The sequence below is a fragment of the Podarcis tiliguerta genome, assembly GCF_965153285.1.
Source record: "Podarcis tiliguerta genome assembly, chromosome: 8".
Lineage (NCBI taxonomy): Eukaryota > Metazoa > Chordata > Lepidosauria > Squamata > Lacertidae > Podarcis > Podarcis tiliguerta.
Window position 1 is genome coordinate 54882475 of NC_139541.1, and position 25689 is coordinate 54908163.

General features: G+C 43.3%; 2 protein-coding genes across 3 annotated transcripts; one reads left to right on the plus strand and one right to left on the minus strand.

Moving 5' to 3' along the window:
- Nucleotides 1–1016: 1016 nt before the first annotated feature.
- Nucleotides 1017–11225, plus strand: RBBP4 (RB binding protein 4, chromatin remodeling factor). 2 transcript variants are annotated; one of them, XM_083453041.1, is made up of 12 exons: nucleotides 1017–1322; nucleotides 3477–3624; nucleotides 4292–4437; nucleotides 5028–5201; nucleotides 6145–6260; nucleotides 6362–6522; nucleotides 6682–6808; nucleotides 6991–7068; nucleotides 8655–8731; nucleotides 8821–8878; nucleotides 9486–9596; nucleotides 10240–11225. In XM_083453041.1, the coding sequence occupies exons 1-12, from the start codon at nucleotides 1307–1309 to the stop codon at nucleotides 10303–10305; spliced, it is 1278 nt and encodes a 425-aa protein (XP_083309167.1). In that variant the 5' UTR covers nucleotides 1017–1306; the 3' UTR covers nucleotides 10306–11225. The 2 variants fall into 2 exon arrangements, with proteins under 2 accessions (XP_083309167.1, XP_083309166.1); XM_083453040.1 differs by lacking the exon at nucleotides 1017–1322 and adding an exon at nucleotides 1462–1617.
- Nucleotides 11226–12245: 1020 nt separating this feature from the next.
- SYNC (syncoilin, intermediate filament protein) lies at nucleotides 12246–24350 on the minus strand. Its single transcript, XM_083453042.1, has 4 exons — nucleotides 24128–24350; nucleotides 19233–20193; nucleotides 15081–15205; nucleotides 12246–12717 (listed from the first exon to the last, which is right to left on the minus strand). Exons 2-4 carry the CDS (start codon nucleotides 20184–20186, stop codon nucleotides 12657–12659), a joined length of 1140 nt encoding a protein of 379 aa, XP_083309168.1. The 5' UTR covers nucleotides 20187–20193; nucleotides 24128–24350; the 3' UTR covers nucleotides 12246–12656.
- Nucleotides 24351–25689: the final 1339 nt, after the last annotated feature.

Here is a 25689-nt window from a genome sequence, read left to right on the forward strand (position 1 = left end):
GTTCTTTTTTTTTTATTGCTAGCATAGTAACGGTGCCATAATTTTAAGGTTGGCATGTGTATATTAATTTTATTCAGTACGCTTTCATTCCACCCTCCCAGCACCATAGAGTGGAGTACAGGATTCTTCCCTTCACAACCTGGTTATCACCACTTCAAAATAGTCAAGGCTGAGTGATGGGGACTGGCACACCATCATTAAAGGGAATTTGGACCTGGGTATCATCAGTCCTCGTTTGACACTGCTGGAACAAAGCAGTGCACAATGGATGATCACTCTTTTTTTTAATAAATAAAAATATATTAAGAAATATACTACATGCTTTAAGCAAATAATGTTCTTCTCACTCTTTTGGTTAATCTCATATTGGAAGTATTTCATCTGTTTTGAGGTGATTATAACAAGCCCCACAGTATGCAATGGACCTTACTTCCTGGATGATGTGTATATAAGTGTTTACTTACTTACTTACACCCACTTATATATAATGTAACAAATACAATTAGACCATTTCGCTTTTGTGTTGGCATATAAAGGGCAGGGATAAATACACAAAGCACCTGACGAAATTTATTATGTTTCTATGTGCCAAAGCACTTGTGAAGTTGGGCGTTTTATGATGTTAGCCGCTCTGAGCCGAGCCTTGGCGGGGGAGGGATACAAATAAAAATGTATTATTATTATTTTGATTGTTACTCCCATTTTACAGGTGGGAGTGCGGAAGCAGCCACATGTACCTCAAGAGTCAATAAAATTCAGTAGATTTTTTTCAGCTATCACATTTCCCTAATCTCAGCTCAAAAGGCAATGTTTGCTCCTCCAATCGACTCGTACAACCACCCCTGTTTCGCAAGAGCGGCCTAGCAACTCTCAGACCGCCAAACCAAAAACAAAATGGCTGCCCCTACGGAAGCTTCGGCAAGCCACTGCCCTTCTTCCGCAACGACGAAACGGAAGAAGGGAGGGGAGGAGACAGCGCGTGCGCCATCCTTCCCTCAGCGAGCACGCCCACTCGGCCCCGCCCCTCTTCCCCCATTCCCGCCGTCGTGATTCGCCGAGAAGATCGCGGCGGCTGGGTCTGCGATTGGACGGAGTTGGCGCGAACCCGTCTCGCGCGGCACTGCCGTTCTGAAGTGAATTGTGAAGGGGGGGAAAGGAGGTGAACTACGACGACTCAGGAAACAATAGAGGAGTGCTCAGCAGCCCAGCGCGGGTAGCACGAGGCGCCTAGTGAAGGGCGGGCTGAGTCCTGAGGTAAACTAGGAAGGCCGCGACGTCGCCGGCGCTCCCGAAGAGAGTCGGAATCATGGCGGATAAAGAAGGTGAGTGGAGCGGGCGCTGCTGAGGCGGGAGACTGGACTAGGCCTCACTCCCCCCTTCCCCCTCCCTTTCCGGCCTCTGCGCGGGCCCTGGCAGAAAAGCGCCTCGTCCAATCCCCGCGCCTGCCTCCTCGGCCCTGCCCACTTTTCCTGGGAGCCGCCCAATGGGGCGCTCCTCCCTCCTTTCCTGGCACCTTCCCTCCCGCCCCCTCCTCTTCCCTCGCCTCCTTCGTGGTTCTCGGGTTCTTTGCGTGGAGCTGCTTTGTAATGAGGCGGGGAGGGCTGCAGGATGGCTCAGGTGGGCTTTTCGCAAGGGCGGCTCGCCGGCCTCTCAACCCCCCCTCCCCCCATGGGCCTCGAACAAACTGCGGCGGTTCCGCCGGCGGCGCTTCTCCAGCCGGGGAGGGAGACGCTCGCGAGGAGGAGGAGGAGAATTGAGGCGCGGGAGGGGTCCCACCGCCTCGTAAATTTCTGATTCTGGGGTGGTGGTGGTGTTATGTAGCATCATGTGTAGAATGCTCCTTTTTCTCCAAGAGGCCCAGGGCTGCGTACATGGCTTCCTTCCCCTCGCCTCTTCCCCCGCCCCCGCTTTAGATTCTCAACAACCTGTGAGGTACATTAGGTTGGCGGGAGGGGGGGGGGGAGAGTGTGTCTTAAAGGCACAGGGCCCTAGAAAAGAAAGAGAACGATGCCATTTCTTTTCACACTTTCTCTTTCTCTAGATGGGTTGTTCTGTTTTTAAGAAGTGCTCTTCTTTAGAGAAGGGAGTGAGCAGATTTCCACGTTTGTTTAAACTAGTACTCTGAGATACACCTGAAGCCAGATTCAGGCTAGTATCTAGGGGGAAAGAGGCACAATGCACAGTTAAATAAGAACATGCATAATCCAGGGATTCGTTTTTAGTAACAGAAGTAACAGAAGTTAAGTTTGTATCCTTTAGCAAGCCACTGCCTACCCCAGCCTCTTTTGTTTAATAGTGCAATTTAGTGAGGGGAACCTTTTTCATTCTTGTCATTGCTCAGATTTTGAGAGTGAAAAGTGCTTGCTGCAAATTGTCCAGAGGTCACTCCTCTACTTTCTTCTTAGCCTTGTTTTAGTAGTGTTCAAAGTGCCTCAGTTCTGTTACCTACGTAATCAGTACAAAAGCCCTGTAAAGTAGATCTTGCTCCTCTTGCAGGTGGGAGGTTGTGAATACAGTAATTTGTCCAAAGCCATCAATTGACTTAATGATATTATAAATGAACTTTTTATGGAGATGGTTCCCAATGTGTTGGCATCAGTCTTTCTAGAGAGACAATGGAGTGTGTCTCCAGGGGTGAAGTCAGACATCGAGGGGTGCAATGTGTATGGAGATCCTGGGCTGCCCAGAGGTCAAGATCCCCCTCCTGGCCTTGCTGATGTTGTCCAAAGGAAATCCGAGCAATATGTTTGGCATCAGCTTGGCTGCAGGAGTTGCCAGAAAGAGGTGTACAACTTACAGTTCAACAATCCTTACAGCCACATCATAGGAGTTATCTCTTAGCTGCATATTACAAGTTGGGGGCTGAGAAATGCTGCTTAGAGAATTCCTGCCTAATTTTGAATCACAGGTTTCCTATCTGAGGTCTTACATAACTGCTGTTTTGCAATAGAATTGAACTTCTTGTTGCTGTTCAGTTGTTAGTTTGAAAAAAAACTAAAGCACAGTAGAATAGTAGCTCTGATGCTCTTTAGGAGAAAGCTTTTTTTTCTATCCTGTTTGAAGGAAAGTGAATGCAGCATTGCATGAGTGTACTTGTAAACTATGTTATGATGCAACTGACAAACATGACTTAGTGAAAGTGATTCCTGCTGGCATAGAAAAACAATACCATGTTTAACAGTGCATGATTATGTAGAAGTAAGTTCAATTGTGCCTAATGGGATGTATTCCCAAGGAAGTAAGCATAAGGTTGCAGCCATGGTTGATCTTGCTGGCCTGCTATTCTCCCTCAGTGATTAATCAGGGTGACACAGTTTGGAGCATGGAAGAAATTCCTGAGTACAGAAGATGTGAATATCTTCCTCTCTACCCTAAATTCTAAATATATTTTGCTGGAGAGCTATGGTATGTGCCCATAAGGTTTTTAGGTTTGTTTACCAGCATTAATTAATGCATTCTTTTCTTATAATTATCAGCTGCCTTTGATGATGCTGTGGAGGAGCGAGTGATCAATGAAGAATATAAAATCTGGAAAAAGAACACTCCATTTCTCTATGATCTTGTAATGACCCATGCTTTGGAATGGCCCAGCTTGACTGCTCAATGGCTTCCTGATGTAACCAGGTAACACACATGACTGCAGCATGAACACTCATTTAGTTGATTAAGGCCTATGCAACATAGAGGCTTACTTTTGAGTAAACATCCATAGGACTATGCCTGCATTTCTTTAGTATATGAACAAGTTTGTTAAACTAAGTAAGGGCCAGTTTGTGCACACCAACATTAAACCAGGAAATTTATAAGTGTAGCTTCTTGTCTTGTTCAATCTAAGAAACTGGTTAACAGCTCTGGAACAAGCCATAATATTATATCAACTTCAAACCCCGGTTTAGTATACTGGTTGGAAACTATAGTTAATCGGATGTACTGGTTTAGTTGTGGCAGAGGGAGGAGCAAAGAAGTTGAGCATTTCTGACTGATAAACAGATGCATGATGGAATGCAGCCAACATGTTAGCTTCTTTGAATTTGAGTGTCCCAGAAAGGCAATAAATATTTCAACATCTATTGTAACTCTAATTGCTACATTGTTTTCCTGCTTGTAATGTTTCATATTGTTGGGTAAGGAAAACCAGCAACTCTAGTCTTAACAGTTTCTGTAGTACTAGTAAGGGAAATTCACATTGACTCTATTGGTGTTCCTAACATTCATGCCAGTGACCCTAATGAGGAGTCAGTCCAAGTAAACAAACACCCTTTGACCTCATTGTTCTTTTATGGCATTGTAGACCTGAAGGCAAAGACTTCAGTATTCACCGGCTAGTTCTTGGGACCCATACCTCTGATGAACAAAATCACCTTGTGATAGCCAGCGTGCAGCTCCCTAATGATGATGCACAGTTTGATGCCTCACACTATGATAGTGAGAAGGGAGGTAAGAGAACAAAATGGGAAAGAAGAGTGGGTTTCTTCCTGAATCTTCCTGATGTTTTATCTTACTAGGTTAACAAGTCACAGATCTTGGAGAGGACTGTTGGTGTTAGGCTAAGATAAAAAACTAAACTAATAAATGGCCCAGTGACACTTTGGTTTCCAGGATGTATTTTCTGTCTGGAAAATTGGATATACATTAAACAGTGCAACTTAGTAGATGAAGTATTTGTCTGAAATAGAAGTCTTGCTGTTACAGGAATTATGTTTCAACATCTGGTTGATTAGCAATATGTTGGCTTACTGCTGTCTTGAACTTTTTTGCTTAATGAGTGATATAACATATGATATGTCAGCAGTGTTGTACCTATTTAAATATATATTGATTGAAAGCTTTCTAAAATCATATTGCTTAAATATACTTTGGGATATTGTTTTCCAAATGTAAACAAAAGACATACTGTATTCAAAAAATACCTTTTTTTAGTTCCATAATGTCCATATGGCATAGATTCTTGGTTTTAATTGGTTTATTTTCTAGTATGAATGACTTGAAACATGTAGCTATTATAGAAATGCCTCCTTTATTTTCAGAGTTTGGAGGATTCGGCTCTGTTAGTGGGAAAATTGAAATTGAAATAAAAATTAACCATGAAGGAGAAGTGAATAGAGCACGCTACATGCCCCAGAATCCTTGCATTATTGCCACAAAAACTCCATCCAGTGATGTACTTGTTTTTGATTATACCAAGCATCCATCTAAACCAGGTATTTGTCTGTTGTCATATCTGAACTTTGCTCCTTTTATATATGTACTTTGGGGATAAAATAAATTGATAGGCCTTGTTGATTCCAAGTATTTTATTGAGCAGATTATTTTTAAAGTGTGGGAAGCTGCTTCTTTTCTCATTTGTTGTATATTAATGTATGCTTTGTATACTGCCATTTAATTTAGATTTGTTGGTTGAATCTAGGCTACGAATGTATAGCAGGAAAATTAATGATGTTCAGGATACGGAGACTGCTCTTTAGTTGTTCACCACAGTTGCTGGTCTCAGAACTGCCTCAGAAAGCAAGACACTTTCAAGTGAGGCTATACTAATCTGATTTCATGCTGGAACAGAATTTAAGAGTCATGTTTTCAGATAATTTATTAAGATTTGTGATGGACAAGCATAGTTTGAAAAACTTGAAAGCAGAACAAAGAAAAGGTTTAATTAGGAAAAACAGTATAAGTTCAGACAAATACAATTAACATAGACTGCTGAAATCTGCGACGGGGTGAATTTTAAGCGACATTGTATTGTCCAACTAAATCAGGGTGGATAATTTTTTGAGCTCCAATTTGACATGTGGGCAGGGGTGCCCACCTGTCGATAAGCAGCTTTGCAAGGCTTCCACCTCTCCTTTTTTAAACTCCCAGTCTCAGAACTTTAAAAGGAGTGTTGGAAAGGCCTGTAGGGGATATATTAAAGTCTTTCGCCAGAGCGCTTTTTGAATTACCCTTCCCCTATCTCCTTTAAATGAAAGAAGAGGATGTGGAGATTTTAAAAAGTACTATTAAGGACTGCTTTATAGCAGCCCCTGTGGTGCCATTTCTACTATAAGCCCAGAAGATCTGACCATATGTTTTAAGTGATTAATTTATCCTTGTTTGATATTTTATAATACTGCATGAATAACACAAGCAATAACCCTATCTCCTTTGCAGACCCTTCTGGTGAGTGTAATCCAGATCTGCGTCTTCGTGGGCATCAAAAAGAAGGCTATGGTTTGTCTTGGAATCCAAACCTTAGTGGTCATCTGCTTAGTGCATCTGATGATCATGTGAGTATTGTATGCTTAGTTAGTCCAGGTATACATAATGTACATATCTGCCAAATGAATGTTTTTTATGTTAATGCATTTTCCCATTTTATCTCTTTAAGACCATTTGCTTGTGGGACATAAGTGCTGTTCCAAAGGAAGGGAAAGTGGTGGATGCGAAGACTATCTTTACAGGCCATACAGCTGTGGTGGAAGATGTTTCCTGGCATTTGCTGCATGAATCTCTCTTTGGATCTGTTGCTGATGATCAGAAACTTATGATGTAAGCAAAGATATATATTTTGTTCACATTGAATTATTTTCCCTTGAATTCTCTTTAAAAGTTGGAGGGATAGGCTCTTATGAATAGTTACACTTGCAATTAGTGTGTGTTAATCGGTCCATCAAATGTGTTTCTCATCTTGAATTTCGTTTTTTACAGTTGGGACACCCGGTCAAACAACACTTCCAAGCCAAGCCATTCGGTGGATGCTCACACTGCTGAAGTGAACTGTCTGTCTTTCAATCCTTATAGCGAGTTCATCTTGGCCACGGGATCAGCTGATAAGGTGTCTGTCCAGAATTTGCAGAAAACATTGCCTAATCCATAGTTGCAGAATTAAGGGGATTGTTATACTGTAGAACAGTATGTGTTGTGTTGAATGGTCCTAGTCTGTGGGGCTGTGGGCTGTGTACAGTACAATAAAGGAATATTCTTATTTATTAATTATGCTCTGGTTTTCCTGGCCAGACTGTTGCATTATGGGATCTGCGAAACCTGAAACTGAAGTTGCACTCCTTTGAGTCACACAAAGATGAAATATTCCAGGTAAGCTCACATAATATGTGACATCATTTTCTGATCATTTGACAACATGGCTGCTCTTAAAAGGGTCTTTGATTTTTCCTTCTCTGAATTGGCGTTGCTATTAAAGTTTCAGACCAACTATTGACAGGTTTGTTCATCTCTGGGTTAGTTCAGTTAGAAAACTTACTGCAGATATGTTGATTTTTCTGCTTGTGGAAAAAGCATGTTTCTGATCCTTAAGCAGCAGATTTAAAAAATTGGAATGGAGTATTCGGGCAGTGAGGTTTAAGTGACTGACTTGGCTGACAGAAAAAAACATTGGCAGTTACAAAGAGAGGGTTAGAAGACCAGAATAAGTGTAGGACAAGGTTACTTATTTGATGACTCAGAGTACTAATTTTCTTCATTTGTTATGGTGATAAAGTATGCATCAGTAAAGTGTGCAAGTAATGACTAATGAAGACATTTGGAGACTTTTTGAGTTCCCTAAATGCATCCCATTTGATGCATTGCCCTTATTCCCAGGAGTAGAAAATATAACTAATAGGTCTGGTGATACATCTTAAAGACTTGGGTGGTTTCATGATATACTAGCTTTATGAGGTGCTTCTAGAATTTAAAGTACAGACAACCCACTATTTACGTGGGGGTTGTGCTCTGAGGCACCATTTGTGTCAGTGAAATCGTGTATCTTTGAAACACCATTGAAAAATCCGGCAAACTCCTCATACTGTTCTGCCCTTTTTGTGGCTTTTCGGGTCACTTCCAGGTTTGGAGTGTATGCACAGTCGTGTACATATTGAACAAGCATAAATGGGGGCTGCCTCTCCATAATTTTGTTTCCAAAGACAGACTGCTCAAAGGAGCTGAGTGCTGGCAGCCTGTTAGTCTGCTGTTGAGAAAGCTGAACTGGCTACTGATTTACTGCCAGACCAGGTTCAAGATTCTTGTGTTAATTCACAAATCCCTAAACACCTTTGGCCCATAGTACCTTAAGGACTATCTGATCATTTGTTCTCCACCTCAGATCCTCTGATGCGGCATGTCTGCAGATTCCCCAAGCCCTTGAGGTTCCATTGGCTTCCAATAGGGACTGAGCCTTAAATGTGGCAGGCCCTGCTCTGCCCTGTGAAACTCCCTACCTGTAGATATTCAGCAGGACCCATCCCTGCCTTCTTTCAGACATTTTCTGAAAACTGCTGTCAAAACAGACATTCACAAGATGATACTGTATTTTCTTTAAACCAACCAGTATCTACTGAGTTTTTAAATTATGTTTTATAGATTGATTTAATTACATTTTATATGTTGTAGGCCACCTTGTTATATTTTATGAAAGAGTGGATTATACATTTTCAAATAATTAAGGCGTGTTTAGCTTTCTGGTCATTATGATTCATGGTATCCCTCCTCTGCTCAACTAATTGTGTAACATATTGAACTATGAGCAGTTTTCAAGAGCAGAATAATAAATAGGGATATTAAAGTGATTGGCTGGCATTAATGAACAGTTATTGTTTGATATACTGTGTAAGAACAATAAAAATTGCATCAAAACTGTGATAGATACTAAGGCAAAATGTTCTATCTCATCCTAATTGATGCAGGTTCAGTGGTCACCACATAATGAAACCATTCTGGCTTCCAGTGGTACCGATCGCAGACTGAATGTCTGGGATTTAAGGTAAGCCTCAGATGTGTGTAGTGTTGTGGAAATGCTGAGTTCCTCAGAAGTGCTTTTTGTGTGTCTCTAATTACTGTCTTCTGTTTCAGTAAAATTGGAGAAGAGCAGTCTCCCGAAGATGCAGAGGATGGCCCACCTGAGCTGTTGGTAAGTGAGAGTTTTGGTGTTGCCGCCAATTCTCCCCCCACTCCCCAACAAAAAGTGAGTTTATGCCTTTGTTTGGGCTTGGTCAGCTGGGGAGAGGCTGGCACTTGTGTACACCATCCTTGATCAGTGGAGTAGTCCTAACATGATGTTTCATTCTGCTTTGCATGTACTCTTCCTTCCATGAACTATTTTTCAGCTTGCTGAGTGGCAGCTTCTTGCTGACACTCCCAGCTGATCTGTGAATGAGATGCTTTCTGAGTCCAGGATACTTTCTGTGACTCTTCTTCCATCTTAAACCCCTTCCCCCCAGCTGTGAATGAATTAAGCCCTGCAGTTGGAAGGGGGAGAGGAAGAAAATAGAAATAAAAATGGATTAGCTCAATTGTGGAGTTGATACTTTATTGTATTTTAGACCTAGGCTTGGATTTTTATTTTAAATTTTGCCTTGCTGATAGTCCAGCCTTTATTGAAGATTGGAGGGTTTTATGTTGGTAATCTACTATAGGTATCTATATGATTCACACATAAGAATTGCAACCCTGTTCTTGAAATATGTATTCTGTATTGGAATTGTGTACTTAAATAACTATCTTATTCTCAATGTTAGTTTATTCATGGTGGTCACACTGCAAAGATATCTGACTTCTCCTGGAATCCAAATGAACCCTGGGTAATTTGTTCAGTATCAGAAGACAATATCATGCAAGTCTGGCAAATGGTAAGTAGTTGGTTGATTATTTGAGGGGAAAGTGAATTGAAAACTGTGTGCACAGAGCACCCATAAGATGCATATACCGTAGATTCCGGTGTATTAGGTGACTGGGCATATTAGACGACCCCCCCAAAATTGGCAGCTGCTATTTGGGGGTTCGTCTTATAAGCCCAGTTGCCTAATACGCTGGGCAGCTCTGTGCTAGGAGAAAGCCGCCCAGCATGGAGCCGAGCCAGCTGCTCCTGAAGCAGCAGCCAGGAGTGCAGCCTGCCGCCCCAGCGCAGAGCGGAGCCCGCCGCTGCTGTGGCTGCTTTGGAGCTGTCATCGCAGGGGGGGGGGATACTCTGCATATAAGACGACCCCTGACTTTTTAACCTCTTTTTCGGGGTTAAAAAGTCGTCTTATACACAGGAATTTACGGTAATCTCAAACTGTAGAAGGAAGTCTGTCTTCTTAATAAATATTTGGCAGAATAATGACTGAATCCTTGTGTCTGACAAAGGTATTGAGTTTGCTGTGTGTTGGAAGTTATAACTTAGGGTAAAGTTTGTCATTGTAGTGTTTGGATTGTGCCCTTAGAATAGGAATTTGCTTAACTGTCAGATTGATACTTCTGTCTAATTCTTCATTCCTCTCTCTCTCTTTATAGGCAGAGAACATATATAATGATGAAGATCCTGAAGGAAGTGTGGATCCAGAAGGGCAAGGCTCTTAGATACTTGACCCCTTCAATCTTGCTGTTTGTTTCCTGTTGTTGTCCTCTCCCTGCCCTGTTCTCCTAAGTTTCTTGAGATTGTCAGCTGTGCCGTTTTGCGAGAGACAAACACATGCACTGTGCATTCAACAGCCCATCTGTAGATATTATCCATCAGCCTTGCTTCTAACTCAGAAAGTGAACTGTTGCTGTTGAAAGTTGAACCTGACTTGAGCTAGCATCACACAGTGGCTTCTTGGTTGACAATTTTTCACCTGAAAACTCATTGATTGAGAGCTGGTGTACACAGCCTGCTACAAGAAATTTTAATATAAACTATGCCTGAATTGTTTCAGTACAAGCGTTGGTAAGATCTGAATGTTTTCTACTGAGGGGAATTTTAGAGTAGAAGCTTCTCTCTATTTTATTTTTATTGGTCCCTCCTGATAAAAGAATATGTTTAGAGCTTTAGCTCTAGTCTTGTTTCAGATACAGATAAATCCAGTGCAGGGTCACCTATTCTTAACTTTTTTCCTAGCTGCTGTCCTTGATTAGAGTAAGTCGGTCTGTCCAGATAATGCCTGAGTTTTCTTCATAATACTTTGGTCCTTCTATCCTTTTCTGATGGGGCAACTTAGGATGTGGATATGAATATGGTAGTCACCTATAACTGCACATTACTTTGCCCTTTTGTGTGTTTCTTGAACTGTGTTCTATTATCTTTCCTTTCTGTGGTTTTTTTTTAACTGGGGGGACCACCAAGTTATGAAAGTGTTTGTTTTCAGCTGATATATGTAATAAAGACTGATATAAAGAATGATTACATGATATTTCACCTTGTATCAGCACATCTCCTGTGAGGATGAACTATTCCACCAGCAGCCCATTTAACTTTCCATGAACCATACAAGTGCTTCAGATTAAATAAATTTGGTTTTCTATGTGGGATGTGATTGTCTTTTCTTTTTAAAAAAATCGACACTTTTAAGTTTTCTGGAACCAAAGTGGCGGCTTAATTGTGCAGCCTCTAAATTGTTAATGAAGTACAGTTATGCTAAAGAATGGAACGGAATGATATATTATGAAGTTGAAATCTTGAAATACGTGGAAATCACTTTGCAACTGGCAATGAGAGTATGATGTAAAATTGCAGAACTTGCTGCTGCCTGTGTTTTGAGGAGGGTTGAGAGTGGTGAGCTGCCTGTTGAAAGAACCAATTTGATATGATCTGCTAAAATAATACAATAAGCTGGCCACCGGAAAGCGCTGGTGGGTATGTATCATTTAGTAGTTTGCGGCTGGAGATGTTTAGGTAATTCCTTTCCAGGTTGAAGTTGAAGTTGGTTCTTGTTTCAAACTAGATTTCCTTTGCCAGCTCAACTCTGTCTGAAATACCCTCCACCCTGGGCTAGATGTCATAACCTCTCAGTGTTCATTTCCACCCAGCAGTTCTTGCTTGAAGGCATTCAGTAACCATGTCATTTTTGCCACCTACCTGATACTGTTGAGATGCAGAAGGAAGGCTTGTGCCCAAATCTCCTGACACTGTATGCCTAACTTTGTACTTTGGCTTGGATGCTGTGTCAGTGGGAGAATGGAAGTAATGCAGTTACTTTGGCCCCAGTGGTTCACATCATGGTCGTCACCTTGTACAGGTTTTACACATAACAGTCAATAGCGCTCCACTAATGTATGTTGCAGGTCCTTTTATCCTAAGTGTAGAACTGTTCTTGAAGATGTTAACCTTCAAACTGGAAAACACTCTTATTTTTACAATTTTTACTGAGATGAGGGTAATGGAAAGAAAATGAAGACAAACCTGGTTGGTTTGCCATTGGGGTAGAATAGGGATGACGATTGACCTGCAGTCTTCTTAAGTGGATTTTCAATCTGTTTAACCCTGTTGCTATGTTATCAAAACAACACTGATTTTTCATCCATTAATGGCAAAATGCTCTATGTGCGTATAAAAAAGCATTTAATTAGGACTTCTGCTTCCTATCCATAACATGTCAAAATTACAAACTGTTGCCTAAAATAACTAAACAATCCTGTTCTCAAACAGGTTTTGTACAGAATTATAACATTAAAGAAAGGTTGATTAATGTACTGACACATCAGCTTTACACAAACCTTAAACTTTGAAGTTGTGCATAATGCACATCTGGTATCCTGCTGATGTGACATCTGTCCAGTGTAACTACCAGGTTTCAGACCATTTGCAGCCCTTTTTATAATAATAAAGATGCAAACCATCATAGTTTTGCTTATTGGCTGTGTCGTCAGATGGAGAGGATGTACTATCATTCCCACTAAAGAGACAGCAAGTAAGTAAGGAAGGGGAAGGATGTCCATGCTTATAAATCCATGATTCAATCTTGGTCTTGTTTCACTTCAGACTTGCAGAGTTGTCCATAGATTTCTAAGCAGTCTCTGTAGGGATTGAAATTGAGTAACCAGTTGCTCAATGAAATAACATTTCACAAGGAAATCAGATTTCTTTGCTGTTCTTTCCCTTGTGGGACTCTCATCGTTCCACTCAGCTTATTCCAGAGGTTGAGTGGGAGACCTGTGCTCATGACACCCCACATCTTTTGCCCTCCATCCAATCCAATCCTACCTTTCCAAGAGCCTCTCTGGTATTGCTGCCTGAATGTTTCAGCCACTATCTCCTATGACATGTGACCTCATTCATTTTCATTTGTCACCATCTACCCTACTGATTAGACATGAACCCTTGACTTTCTCTTTTGACACTTTTCACTTTTGCCTCTTGGCTCAGTCTGTTGCCGAGTGGTATGCAATGGTGGTTGCAAACCTGGTGCTTGTGGCATCAGTTTGCCCAGTAGTGCTGCTGTTTTGTGTGTATGATTGCACTAGCTCTTAAAGTGGTTCATCTTTGCCTCTGTTTCTTGGCCTGAGCACACCCCCTTTTGCCCATTCAGTCACCTTCCCTTCCCGTTCTGGCCCCTACAAGAAAATAGGAGAGGGAACAACACACTGACTGGAGGAAGCAGCTGACTACAAATAGGTACCATCTACCTTGTGGCAGCAGGCACTCTGCCTACAGAGGCCATTCACCCCCTTTTCTCTTTTTGCTAAATGGGTGCTAGAGCTGGCAGACCCTTTATCTGCCTTGTCCTTATGACACTGGCTCATTTTCTTGTGGAGGCACTTTCCCCTCTTTATTTTCTTATCACCTCCCTTTTTTGTTTTGCTAAACAGAGAGGTTGCAGACTAGCTGATCCTTACCTGCGCACCTTGTGCTTGTGGTGTTAGTGTGTTTTCTGGCTATACATGCTGTTTAGGGTCTTTTTGCTGAACATTGAGCAATATTGGTCACAATATGCATTTTTGCATTTTTCCAAGGAGAGGGAGAAGACAATGGTTCCAGCAGGACATTTGCCTTTTGTGGTGCTTGGCACATTTTAAAGCAGTAACCTTTTAAAAGGTTGTAAAACTTATGCAGACAGAGCATTACTGCGTATGTTTACATTTATGAAAATAAATAAGCACCAGTACTACTCTTAGAAGAAGAGACCAGAAAAATGCTGTACAAAGACAGAATTTACATTCTATATGGTTCCAAAAAACAAGTAATTTTGGAATGCTTTCAGAAATATAGAGTCTCTCTTGCTGGCAAGCACTAGAGTGTTTCTCACAATCACTTCAGTTAAAAAGGCTACATTTTGTTTGAGAAAATGAGAGTGAAAAGGCAGGCTTGTGCTTGAAAGCTTCCCCTGAAAACCTTTGTTAAATGGACAGGGAAATGTCCACATTCTCTACACACTGTCCAGAATTAAAATATTCAGCCTTCTTCATGCCTAAACTATCCTAGGTTATATAATATTGTCCGTTGCAAAGAAAGGAGCTCTTGAATGGCCTATCCAACAAGAATTTCACATTCTACTACAAAGTCTAGACCACCTCTTGTTAAGCAGAATTAAGACAGTAATTCTTTGTTCACCTGGAAATCACACCATGACCAACCTGTACTCTTGTGAGTTGAAACATCTTGGATCATGAAATTTTACATGGTTATATAAACTAGGTGCCTCTTACACCTTTGGAACCCTAGATTTGTTCCATTACTATCAGACTCTATCCATTAAGTCTTTCTGTGGCCTAAGGCAGACTTTTCACTTTATTTGGATTTTACTCTGTCACTGATAATACTTGTGTTCTTCTCCTGTGTTTTGGACTGAGCATAGGGAAGGGAAGTTTATAAAGGCCACACAATTCTCTCATACTCTTCTACCTTTCAATTCCCCCGAAATGGCAACATCACATTTCCCTCCTCCTTCACACCTAACTATTCTCATTTGTTACACCTGCTTAATAACCTCTTAATAAACACAAGATCAGCTTCTTAATAAATAAAGCTGATCTTGTGTTTGTTGCTCTGAACCCCTTACAAAGGAACTTTTCTACGCAGACTATATGGACTGCAGTTGTTCATGCCATTCTCCTGCATGTTTTGGATAGGGACTGATTTCTAGGCCAGCTCTACTAAAGTGACAGGAGCCTGTCCTCCAGAATAGACCTAGCCACTCAGTGGGAAGCAGTTCCCTACTATATTTGAGATATATGTCCCAGGTCAGTCATATTCTAGAACATCCTGTTTCCCAAACACAAAGGGCTAGTCTGCAGAATACAGAGAGATACCTTGAGCAAGTATGGTAACTGGAAGGACCTATAGGGAGAATTTGTCACTCCTTTCTCACTGCTGCTTTCAGATTTTCTTGCAGGCTTTGCTTTCATGTGGATAGTGTTTCAAGAAAGATAGTAAAACCTACTTGTAAATTGATAGTTCCTGGTGTAAGCTGGCCCTCAGCTCTTCCAATTCTTGGTTCTTCTTCTGCTGAAGTTGGACTCCATTCTTCAGCTCCCTCAGCCTTTCTTCCATCTCTTCCACCTGGTCCTGTGGATGGAAAAGCATTGAAATGTTTCAGAAAGGAATGTAGCCTGCATTTTAAATTCATCATGTAGTGTTTTGTACCTGTTGTAATCAGGGCCAGCATATGGCTGATAATTATTATAGAGGGCATCACATTTTGCTATCCAAACACATATTTCACATCTGAAGGAGGAAAACCACAGCATTCTATCAGAATCGATCAGTTTAAATTGTTCATTACCATTTGTGAATTATATGCTTAAAATAAAAATTTGTTATTACGATAACAAAAGTGTCTGTGGCTTATATAAATTATGCAAGTTAATTTGACTAACTTGTTCTGTTAGTCATGTGCATAGCTGGGAACCAGGAAAAACTCTTGCCAAGCCTGCCTTTGACTGTGCAGGTTTCACCTGATGTTGCTTATAAACTTTCAGACCCATCTCTGTAGCCTGAAAACTAAAAATGTCTCTTTTTATATATTAAAAAGGAGACATCTTTGGTTCTTGAGAGACTGAACTCTATGCTTTTTCTTAGGTAGTCTGTATTTTCTGTTTCTTTTTTTTTTCAGCTTTCAAGTAGAATTCTCATCTTTTGTAAAGCTGTCAGACTGAAATTAAGTTTACTCATCTTTAAACTATATAAAGACCATCCACCTCACATAAGTGGTTCTGCAAAAGAATGCAATGTGTGGGTGGAGCCACCCAGTTTTTGTATTATATATAATTTGCCTTGTAGCTCCTTGGTTGAAAGGCAGAATAAAAAAAAAAAATATTCTCAATTTTCCAGTTGTGCATAACTTGAAGTAGGATTGAAGAAGGAAGGAGTTGTCTTCACAATGTAAGCACAACGTATTGCTCAGAAACCAACTGAAAGCAGAGTCCGATTTATTACTGATGGCATGGTACTTTTGTAGGGGTGCCCTTGCCCCCAGCTGACTGAGATATTGGCAGCCAAACGGCAACTATGCTGATTTGCACTAGCTAAAACTGGCAGCACAACAACTCAAAGATTGGTGCAGTTCAGATAAATAAGTGTTGTGTGAAATCTTGGGAGGATTCCCAGCAGATTTTGGGGACAGTGGAGGAAAGATGGAGAAGCCTTATTGTCCTAGTGGATGCCTGCTCGTACTACATCCAATCTCTTCCAAAGTGCCCCCGCCCCTTGTATCACTGTGAAGTCTAGAAACTTGCTGGTGGAGAGAGAATCTCATGTTACTTGCAATGCAAAATGCAGAATATATGCTGAATGCCAGACTGGTTTGTGGGATTATTTCAGCCATATAAAAATATACCACAGCCACTGCTCAGGACAAATTTGTTAGAAGGCTCCGTGTTTGAGCCCGGAAGTCTAAATTATTCCTATTTTTATTGGAGTTACTCTCCTCAATGGATTGAAGATTTGTATTTTTAAACTACCTGCATGTTATCTTATACTTCAGCTTTGACATTTCCAGGATTGACTTCTAGCCAGTGTTTGATTTTCAACCATCCCCCAATCAAGCCTTAGTCTTCAACCATTAATGGGGGTGCAGGGTGTCTACACAGATGGCAGTAAGGATGGAGTCACAGTGGCAAGCCGTACATTATTTCAAAGGCATTTTCCTTACACTTCCCGTATTGCAGTAGCCAGGCCTGGTTCTAAAGCTGAGCCCTTGGTACAAATAAAGCACTGCTGAGATTCCTGGTGTTACACAAGACTCAGTTGCCCTCAGAATTCAACTTGGCTGAATGTGTCATAGGCCGTTCCTACCCATTGAATGCGCCTTGCCTGCCTTCCTACAAAAATAGGCTGCTATTTGTGTGGTTCCATCTCATCACATGGTTTGAAGCAGGGGTGGTTAACCTTTAGGCTGAGCCCACATGCCGTCAGTGGGTGTGGCCAAAAGTGCCCACACAGGGGCACAGCCCTCATTCCCCAGCTGATCCTAAATAGCTGAGGGGAGGTTAAGCCATTTGGCTGGCATTATCTCCACTCATTAAGCAACCAGTGAGGGAGTGATTTGAGCTCTGTTCCACCCATTTCAGTGTTGTGTGTATATAAATATGTGTATATGTCAATTAAATTTCCCACTGCCCAAAGTGACATATAGGAGAGGGCAGGGAAGCAGGGCATCGGATCTGGCCCCTGAAATGGGGGTTAGTCACCCCTTGTAACACTCAAAAAAGAAGTAAATAGAACAATGATTGGAGCCCAGTTTTTCAATATGTCCAGTGTAAGAAGAGGAAATGAAAAAACCAAGAGCGATCAGGGTGTTGCTCTTCCTTCAGCTTCGAAACAGAATAAGCAATGTTAAAAGGAAGTTTAAGTAAAAGGTCCTGTGGCATCTGTTTTCGCATGTACCTTGGTGAAAAGCTGCTAAAACCTCTGCAGGGATTATGGGAGGGATTATACAGGGTGAGTCTTTTAAAAGAGGCCCCGTGGAACATGTGTAGTCTGTATCCACGGGGCCTCTTTTAAAGGACTCACCCTGTAGAACCCAGCCTTTGGAGGAGCTTGAATATGTGAGCAGAAGGGGTGGAAAAAGAGCAGTCACATTTGCATGGCAAGGAATGTGTCTCACTCAATTCCTGTAAACTTCATTGGACCCTAGAAAACCCTAAACCTTTTAATATGCACCTTTCCCTACCATCTGTAAATAAACTTGAGTCAAGGAAGGCAACTGAGCCTCGTAGGAGCTGTTGATGGTTTGGTAAAATCTAGATATGGATGCTGGCCAGGCTAGTCTCCTCCCTGTTCCATTTAGAAGTAGTTCTTATTTTTAAAGAAATAGCATTTACACATCAGCCTTGTTTCTTGGCATGACTGTGTCAGTGCATTAAGTGAAAGGTCTACCTAGTTCATGGTTCTGTTTCCACAGTGGCCAACTGCATGCCTCTGAAAGTTCAGAAACAGGGATTTAAGGCCATAGTGATTTCTCTGTTGTGTCATTACCAGATGCTGGTATTCTGAAGTACACTGCCTCTGAATGTGGAGGCGTCATTTAGCGACATGGCTGAGAATCACTGACATGTCTGTCCTCCAGGCATTTGTCTAATTCATCTAAAATAGTGCCTTTCACTACAGATCAAGTATGGAACATAGCAAGTTGGTTCATCTAGCTCATAATTGTCTAACACTGAGTGACATCAGTCTTTCCCAGCCCTACCTGGAGATGCCACAGATTGCATCTGGGACCGTCTATAGGTGCTGTGTCACTGAGCCATGACCCCTGTATTAATTCCATATATAAATTATGTGTTAATGTGACATTTTAATAAGTGTTAAACGTGTGAGGTGCATCTGTACATGCATTTTCCTGGAAGGCAATACTTTATGCTCGGTAATTGTTTTTTTAAAAATCAATAAAGTTTGTAATAATAATAAAAAACACGCCAGGAGATATTTTGGGATAGTCTCAGCTTGGGAAGAAAGGATTAAGCCAACTCTAGATGCAATCCATCCTGCTGAAAATCTCTTTCAGCCCCCCATTCTGGATTTAGGCTTGGGGGGAAAGCTTTCCTGATTGCAGTGTTAAGGAAGAGGGGATGGTGTGGGCTGGTTGACTTCAAAGCCCCTCCTATTGGCTCCCAATAGGTTCTTTTCCAAGCCAAATTGTGATGTCTCTTTGAGGGGCTCCCTTGTATGAAAAGCATCTTCTACCTGACGTGCTAGTTCTTTTTACAGGAAGGAAAAGGTTTAACCTGCTCCTTCACTGTTTCTCTCTCTTGGGGCTGATAGCTAGATACACCTCTATAAAGGACCAGTCAGACAGAAATTTCCCTGGTACAGCCTGACAGGAGTGGCATCTCATTCTCCCAATAGTGTGAGCTCAGATATTCTGGAGTCTGTGTCATGGCAGGCGGCATTTCATCAGATAGGCAGGTGTTACATCAACCTGCTTGGCAACTAGCTTTAGAGCAGGGGAGGCTGCAAGGCTGTTAGGCAACCTTCTCCAACTGGTGCCCTCCAGGTGTTTTGGACAGTGACTTCCATCCTCCTTCCCCATTGGCTAATGGAGTCCAAATCATCTGGAGGGTACCATGCTGGGAAAGGCTGCCATCAGGCATACCTTGTACTGAAGAACTTCTTCGTCCCGTTTTTGCTTAATGAGCAGGATCTGTTGCTCCAGGTTTTTGTTCTGCAGCAATAACTTGCTGACCTCTCCCTGCAGTGGCCTCAGAGTTTCCTTTAATCTGTGAATCTCGCCCTGTGTCTTTTGCAAAGCCTTTCTGCTGGCTTCTCTCCTTTCTAAGAGGCGCATCAGCTTAGGCTCATACTGTTCTTCCAGGCCCTGACGGCTCTCCGCCACAAAGCTCTCAAACTCCACGGAAAGCCGCCTGCTTGCCTGGAGGTAGCAGCTGCTCCTCCGCCTCCTCGGAGCCTTCAGCTGTTCTCTCAACTGCTCCTTCTCTTTCTCACAAGTCTCTCTCAATTGGGATAGCTCCTCTGAAAGCTGGCTGACCCTGCTTTCCAGTTCTTCCCGGTAGACAGCAAACTGGGCCACGTCGTGCCTCCTGTTTTCTAGCTGGTACTGGCACGCCACACATTCCCGAGTCACCCTAAAAAGCTTCTGTTTCACTTGCCGAATTTCATCCCGCAGACTGTCCCTTTCAAGCTCCACCTTGGCATGCAGCCTGTAGGCTTCGAGGATCTCTTCATGGGCTTGTCTGATTTCCTCAAGAGCCGGTTCCCGTAGGAGCATCAGTTCCCGAATAAGCTGGTCCCTCTCCCTCTCCAGCTCTTCCACTGCTTCAATGCACTCCTGAAAATGCTTTCCGAGATCCTCAATGCTTATGTCTTCTGCATCATAATATACTTCCTCGTCTTCCATGTCTTCCTGCAGCACCACTGGAGAGCCTGTGCTTTCTGTGTCTTGAAGGAATGGTATGTTGATGGGATCCATATACAGCATCTCAGGGGTGTCTTCTCCATCAAGCTCTAAGAGTGCTCCTGGAACCCCAGCACCTAGCTCTGAGAAGGCTTCTGCGTTGTCCAAATCCAGAGCAGGCTCGGAGTCTGCCATCACTTCCCTGGAAATAAAAAGCAATCATGGAATCAGACCTACAAATGGCTGAACGACGGAGCTCATTGAGCACAGGCAGGCATTTGAGAAGAAGCAGATGCGCCATCCTCCAGCTGAGAATCCTGCAACTGCAGAAAACTTTGAAGAATTTGATGCTTTGTTACCAGGACCAAGAAGTTAGCTTCCTCCCCCAACCTCTCACCATATACCCCAGCTGGTTCCCCTAGAACAATGTTTCTCAAAGTGTGGTACATGTAGTCCCAGTGGTACACAAAAGGGTTTCAAAGGGTGCATGGCATACATTTTTATTTTGCTTTTTAGTGTTTTTTTTAGCTGCAGAAAACAATTCATTAGAATTTAGTATGAGAATGGTGTGCTGTATTAAAACTACCCCCCAAATTATCTTTGTCAAGAAGGGGTATGCTGCTAAGACTAAACTCTCAAAAGGGGTACGCGGTTATTGTAAATTTGGGAAACACTGCCCTTGAACATCATCATCATCATCATCATCATTATTATTATTATTATTATTACCACCCCGTATTTCACATACCTTATCTTTCTATTAAGGGACATGGGTGGGGCTGTGGGTTAAACCACAGAGCCTAGGACTTGCCGATCAGAAGGTCGGCGGTTTGAATCCCCGCGACGGGGTGAGCTCCCGTTGCTCGGTCCCTCCTCCTGCCAACCCAGCAGTGCAAGTAGATAAATAGGTACTGCTCCGGCGGGAAGGTAAACGGCATTTCCGTGCACTGCTCTGGTTCACCAGCAGCGGCTTAGTCATGCTGGCCACATTACCCGGAAGCTGTACGCTGGCTTCCTCGGCCAATAAAGCGAGATGAGCGCCGCAACCCCAGAGTCGGCCATGACTGGACCTAATGGTCAGGGGTCCCTTTACCTTTACCTATCTCTCTGTGAATGCAGTATGAGAACATCTTACAAACTTTTAATTTGAGCAATTTCAACATGGTTGAAGGCAGGCTGGTTGAAATTATACAACTTAAATCCAATCAAGTGGATTGCTTAGAAGCTATTTTTGCACCAGGCCCATTTGGGGTTACTGTACCTGGCGCGAAAAGGGCTTTTAAGATCTACTTGTTACACGGGCTCTGGGACTCCGGGGATTTTTGTTTCTCTTTCTCCCCCTCACCCGCAAGCTGCAGGGATAGCTCCAAGAGTTTGGGTATACATGATTTTCCTATATACCCTCTATGGGCAGAACCCATAATTCTCTTGGTGCATCAGGGGGGGAAATCCAGGCACAACTGTTATCTAATAAAAATATCAGGACCATTAAAAAAACCACAAAGGCTTTTTAAATGTACTCTTAATGAAGTAGTATACCATTGTTGTTCCTCTGACAATTCTACATGTTTTGAGACAACTTGTAACCTTGTGGAACAAGCCTCTATATGTTGAGTTGAATGTGGTAAACTAGGTATGGCTGAATAAATTTTGGAATCAAAATCTGCTTTCTACCTTGGCAGTAAAAATATGACAATAATTTAAAATTTGTCAAGTCTACTGCTCATTAATGATGCTCCAGATCTGCTACCCAATGGGATCACCTTACTCTCCTTAAAAAGGTAAAGGGACCTCTGACCATTAGGTCCAGTCGTGACAGACTCTGGGGTTGCGGTGCTCATCTCGCTTTATTGGCCGAGGGAGACGGCGTACAGCCTCTGGGTCATGTGGCCAGCATGACTGAGCCACTTCTGGTGAACCAGAGCAGTGCACAGAAATGCCGTTTACCTTCCCGCCGGAGTGGTACCTATTTATCTACTTGCACTTTGACGTGCTTTCGAACTGCTAGGTTGGCAGGAGCAGGGACCGAGCAACGGGAGCTCACCCCGTCATGGGGATTCGAACCGCTGACCTTCTGATCGGCAAGTCCTAGGCTCTGTGGTTTAACCCACAGCACCACCCGCGTTCCTAAGTCTCCTTAGTGATAGCTTAACCTGCTTAAATTTAAACTGTGTTGCAACATGTTTGTTTAAGGTATGTATCTGATGCTGCAAATGTTACTTCCTTCAAGTTCTCCTCAAAACTCAGCTTTTCCACGAAGCTTTGGTCACCCCTTCCTTGCCCCCCATGCCCTACTGTAACTAAGCCTAAATAAATACACCTGCCATCATTCTTCCCCCAACCCACCTCCATTTCCCTCACCTCGTTTTCTAGACTGTAACCAATACGGGGCAGAGGCTTGTTCTCTTACTCTTTATAAAGTGCCATGTATATGGATAAAAAGATAGATACAAATATGGGTATAAAATATAAATAACAAGTAATGGCTTGTTCTAACAGAAGATCGGGGGTAGGGGAACCCTGATGGAAATACACTGACCAGAACAGTTATATTAAGTGAATAAATAAATATACTTTAAGCATGTGTTGTATTGCGTTGACAAATGGGGAGCAAATGAGCTGAGAGGTGGATTTTTTGTTTTGCTTTGTTTTGTTTTTTTGCCAGGCTACTTAAGTACCAAGGGGTCAGTTGGAGGGGAATCTGTGTTGCTTTAAGTCATTGATTACTGAAAAGAGGGCAGCTTTTTTTATTTTAATTGAAAATGCTGACGCAGCCTCAGATGTACAGAAGAGAGTGCCCAAATGAGCTTGCATGCACGCTCTGCAAGATGGCTGAGGTTGGATCAAAATATCACAGCAGGCAAGTGATATTATTGAGGGACCCTGGTTTCCAAGCAAGCAAGCGTTATAGAGTAGAGTCATCCCCTGAAGGAAGAGGGTGTGTGCAGCAGCTGTCCGCAGATGAAAGACCTCTTCACAAGATAGGGCTTGGGTGAATGTGCACTGTGTCTAAATGGCAGAGAAGGAGGTGTTTAATCTGCTGTCCTTAAGAATGTGGAGCGCCTGAACAACTTAAAGAGGTAAATGTTCTGAAATAGAACCAGCTGTAGTGAAATGCCCAATGGGGGTGGGGCTTCAGCCCCACCCAATATGAGCAGCACATTGAAGGGCCAGTTGGGTAACAGGCACTTTAACAAGGGGAGCAGGGAAACTTCCATGGAATATTTAATGGGAGAGCACCTGCAGGGTGGCCCTGCCATCAGGATGTCAGAGGAGGAGACAAAGGACACATCCAGGGGGCACCAGCCCCCTGCCCTTCAGAGGCCCATTGACATTTCAGTAAGGTGGGTACATGAGAGCTTCATGGCAGATGGTACCCCCTGTTAAGTCGTTGGGGAAGGGAGTGCCATTTGCATGTTCTACTTCAGCTCTGAGCACCACTGGAGATTATTTTCAGAGATAAACCTTCTCTTTTCCCAAATAAGGCATTTTTCCACCCTTGTGAAAACAGCAAAGTGAAGCAGCCTTCACTTCCATGCTTGCTATTTCTTAGTGGTTGGATACAGAAAGCTTAGACGAGGACTGGTGCAAAGCTCTTTGGTTTCAACTTCTGAATTAGGACCGGAATCTGTCACCAATCATCTATCTAGCAGCAGCACGATTCCTTCCTTGTGAACATTTTTTCACAGGCAAATGGTCTCGCTATCCACCCAGGCAGATTCAGACAGTCCCTGCTTCTCCCCCCTCCTCTCTGTAGCAGGATGTCGTGCATCCAGGCTGATATTTCTTACTTGGGCAAAGAAAAGAAACATACAAAGCTAGGGGAGACAGCCTCTTTCTCAGTGGTCCAGCAGCGGGGGAAGGCACTGTACCTTTCTTCCTTTTTCCAGTCAGGCCTGCGCTGGCCACAAATGGTCTGGCAGGCAACCCAATTGAGCCCACCCTTAATAAACCTGATGCTTTCGAATCTGAATTATTCGCCAACCACACCCCGTTTCCAAAACCGTTAGGTTGCTCCCCTCTCCCCCTTAAATGAGCCTAGTGCTTTTTAGCTTGGAGCATCTCCTTTCCAGCTACTAGAACAGAAAAGAGAGCCCACGCTCACCAATGAATGGTAGCAATTTAGCTCTTCTTACCTTTCTCTCCAGGAACCAAGTTCCTTGTGCCCCCGACCAGACAGGGTTTTGGCATGGGGTGGGTGTGAGGTTATTAATAAACAGTGCAAGAAACCGGAGCCCCCGGGGCCACCCCCACCTCAGTCTCTCTGGAAACGGCTGTGCAATTCTAGTGGAAAGGCTGACACCAGATCCCTGCCTACGGAGTGGGGGGGTGGGGGAGGAGGCGGGGAAGAGGAGGCGGCCGGCTGGCAGGCCTCTCCACTTGCCTCCCAGTGCCAGAGGCAGAGTGGTTGGCGCTTGGCTCTGTCTGAACTTTCAGCAGCGGCAAGAGGAAGGCTGCGTTGGGAGGGGCTGGGAGGGAGCAAGCCTCTTTAACCCTCTGTCTTTCCATCACCTCTTTTTTCCCCCTTTGCATGTATGTTGGCAGCCACATGTGAATGCTTACATGAAAAACAGGAATGTCCAGAAACTGAGGAGACACCTGTGCATGCCGAGGGACACGGATGTGTGGTGTAGTGGTTAAGAGCGGTAGTCTCGTAATCTGGGGAACCGGGTTCGCGTCTCCGCTCCTCCACATGCAGCTGCTGGGTGACCTTGGGCCAGTCACACTTCTTTGAAGTCTCTCAGCCCCACTCACCTCACAGAGTGTTTGTTGTGGGGGAGGAAGGGAAAGGAGAATGTTAGCTGCTTTGAGACTCCTTCGGGTAGTGATAAAGCGGGATATCAAATCCAAACTCCTCCTCCTCCTCCTCTTCTTCTTCTTCTTCTTCTTCTTCTTTCCAGTACTTGCTGCTGTTATGTTCCCAAGGTGTGGTGGGAGGGAAGACTAAATGTCTGGTTTTGTGATGGGAGAGGGAGAGGGGGAGAGGAGGAAAGGATGAGACCAGAGTAGTAATGGGTGGGTGTTAGGAAATGTATAGACTTGCTGCGCAATCTTTTGCATGCCAGTTCAGTCCCACTGCGTTCTGTAGTGCTGCTTCTTAGGTAGGCATATACAGTGGTACCTTGGGTTACAGACGCTTCAGGTTACAGACACTTCAGTTTACAGACTCCACTAACCCAGAAATAGTACCACGGGTTAAGAACTTTGCTTCAGGGTGAGGACAGAAATTGCGCACCGGCAGCGGGAGGCCCCATTAGCTAAGTGGTACCTCAGGTTAAGAACAGTTTCAGGTTAAGAACGGACCTCCAGAACAAATTAAGTTCTTAACCAGAGGTACCACTGGAATAGGATTGCAGGTTAAGAATGAACTTTAATTGGGCAAAGATGACTAAGGTAGCAAGCCCTAAAGGGTGACTGGCAAAATATGAGGGGTTTGAAGGAGCAGAAGGCATCACAGAGGAGTGGCAGGGGAACAGTCCTAGTATTACTGTACATTAATATGGCATCATCCCTGCAAAAGGCATTTGGCCTTATGTAGCTCCCCCAAGTCCTACTTGCTAACTGAGCTCTTCCTGCCTGGAGGACAATTGTCCAGGCAGCAAAATGCATCATTCAACACCCACGGGCAATAAGCCCGCCCTGCTGCTGCTCAGTCCTCCTCACTCAGCTTTTTCCAGCTTCCTTGTCCAGGGATAAG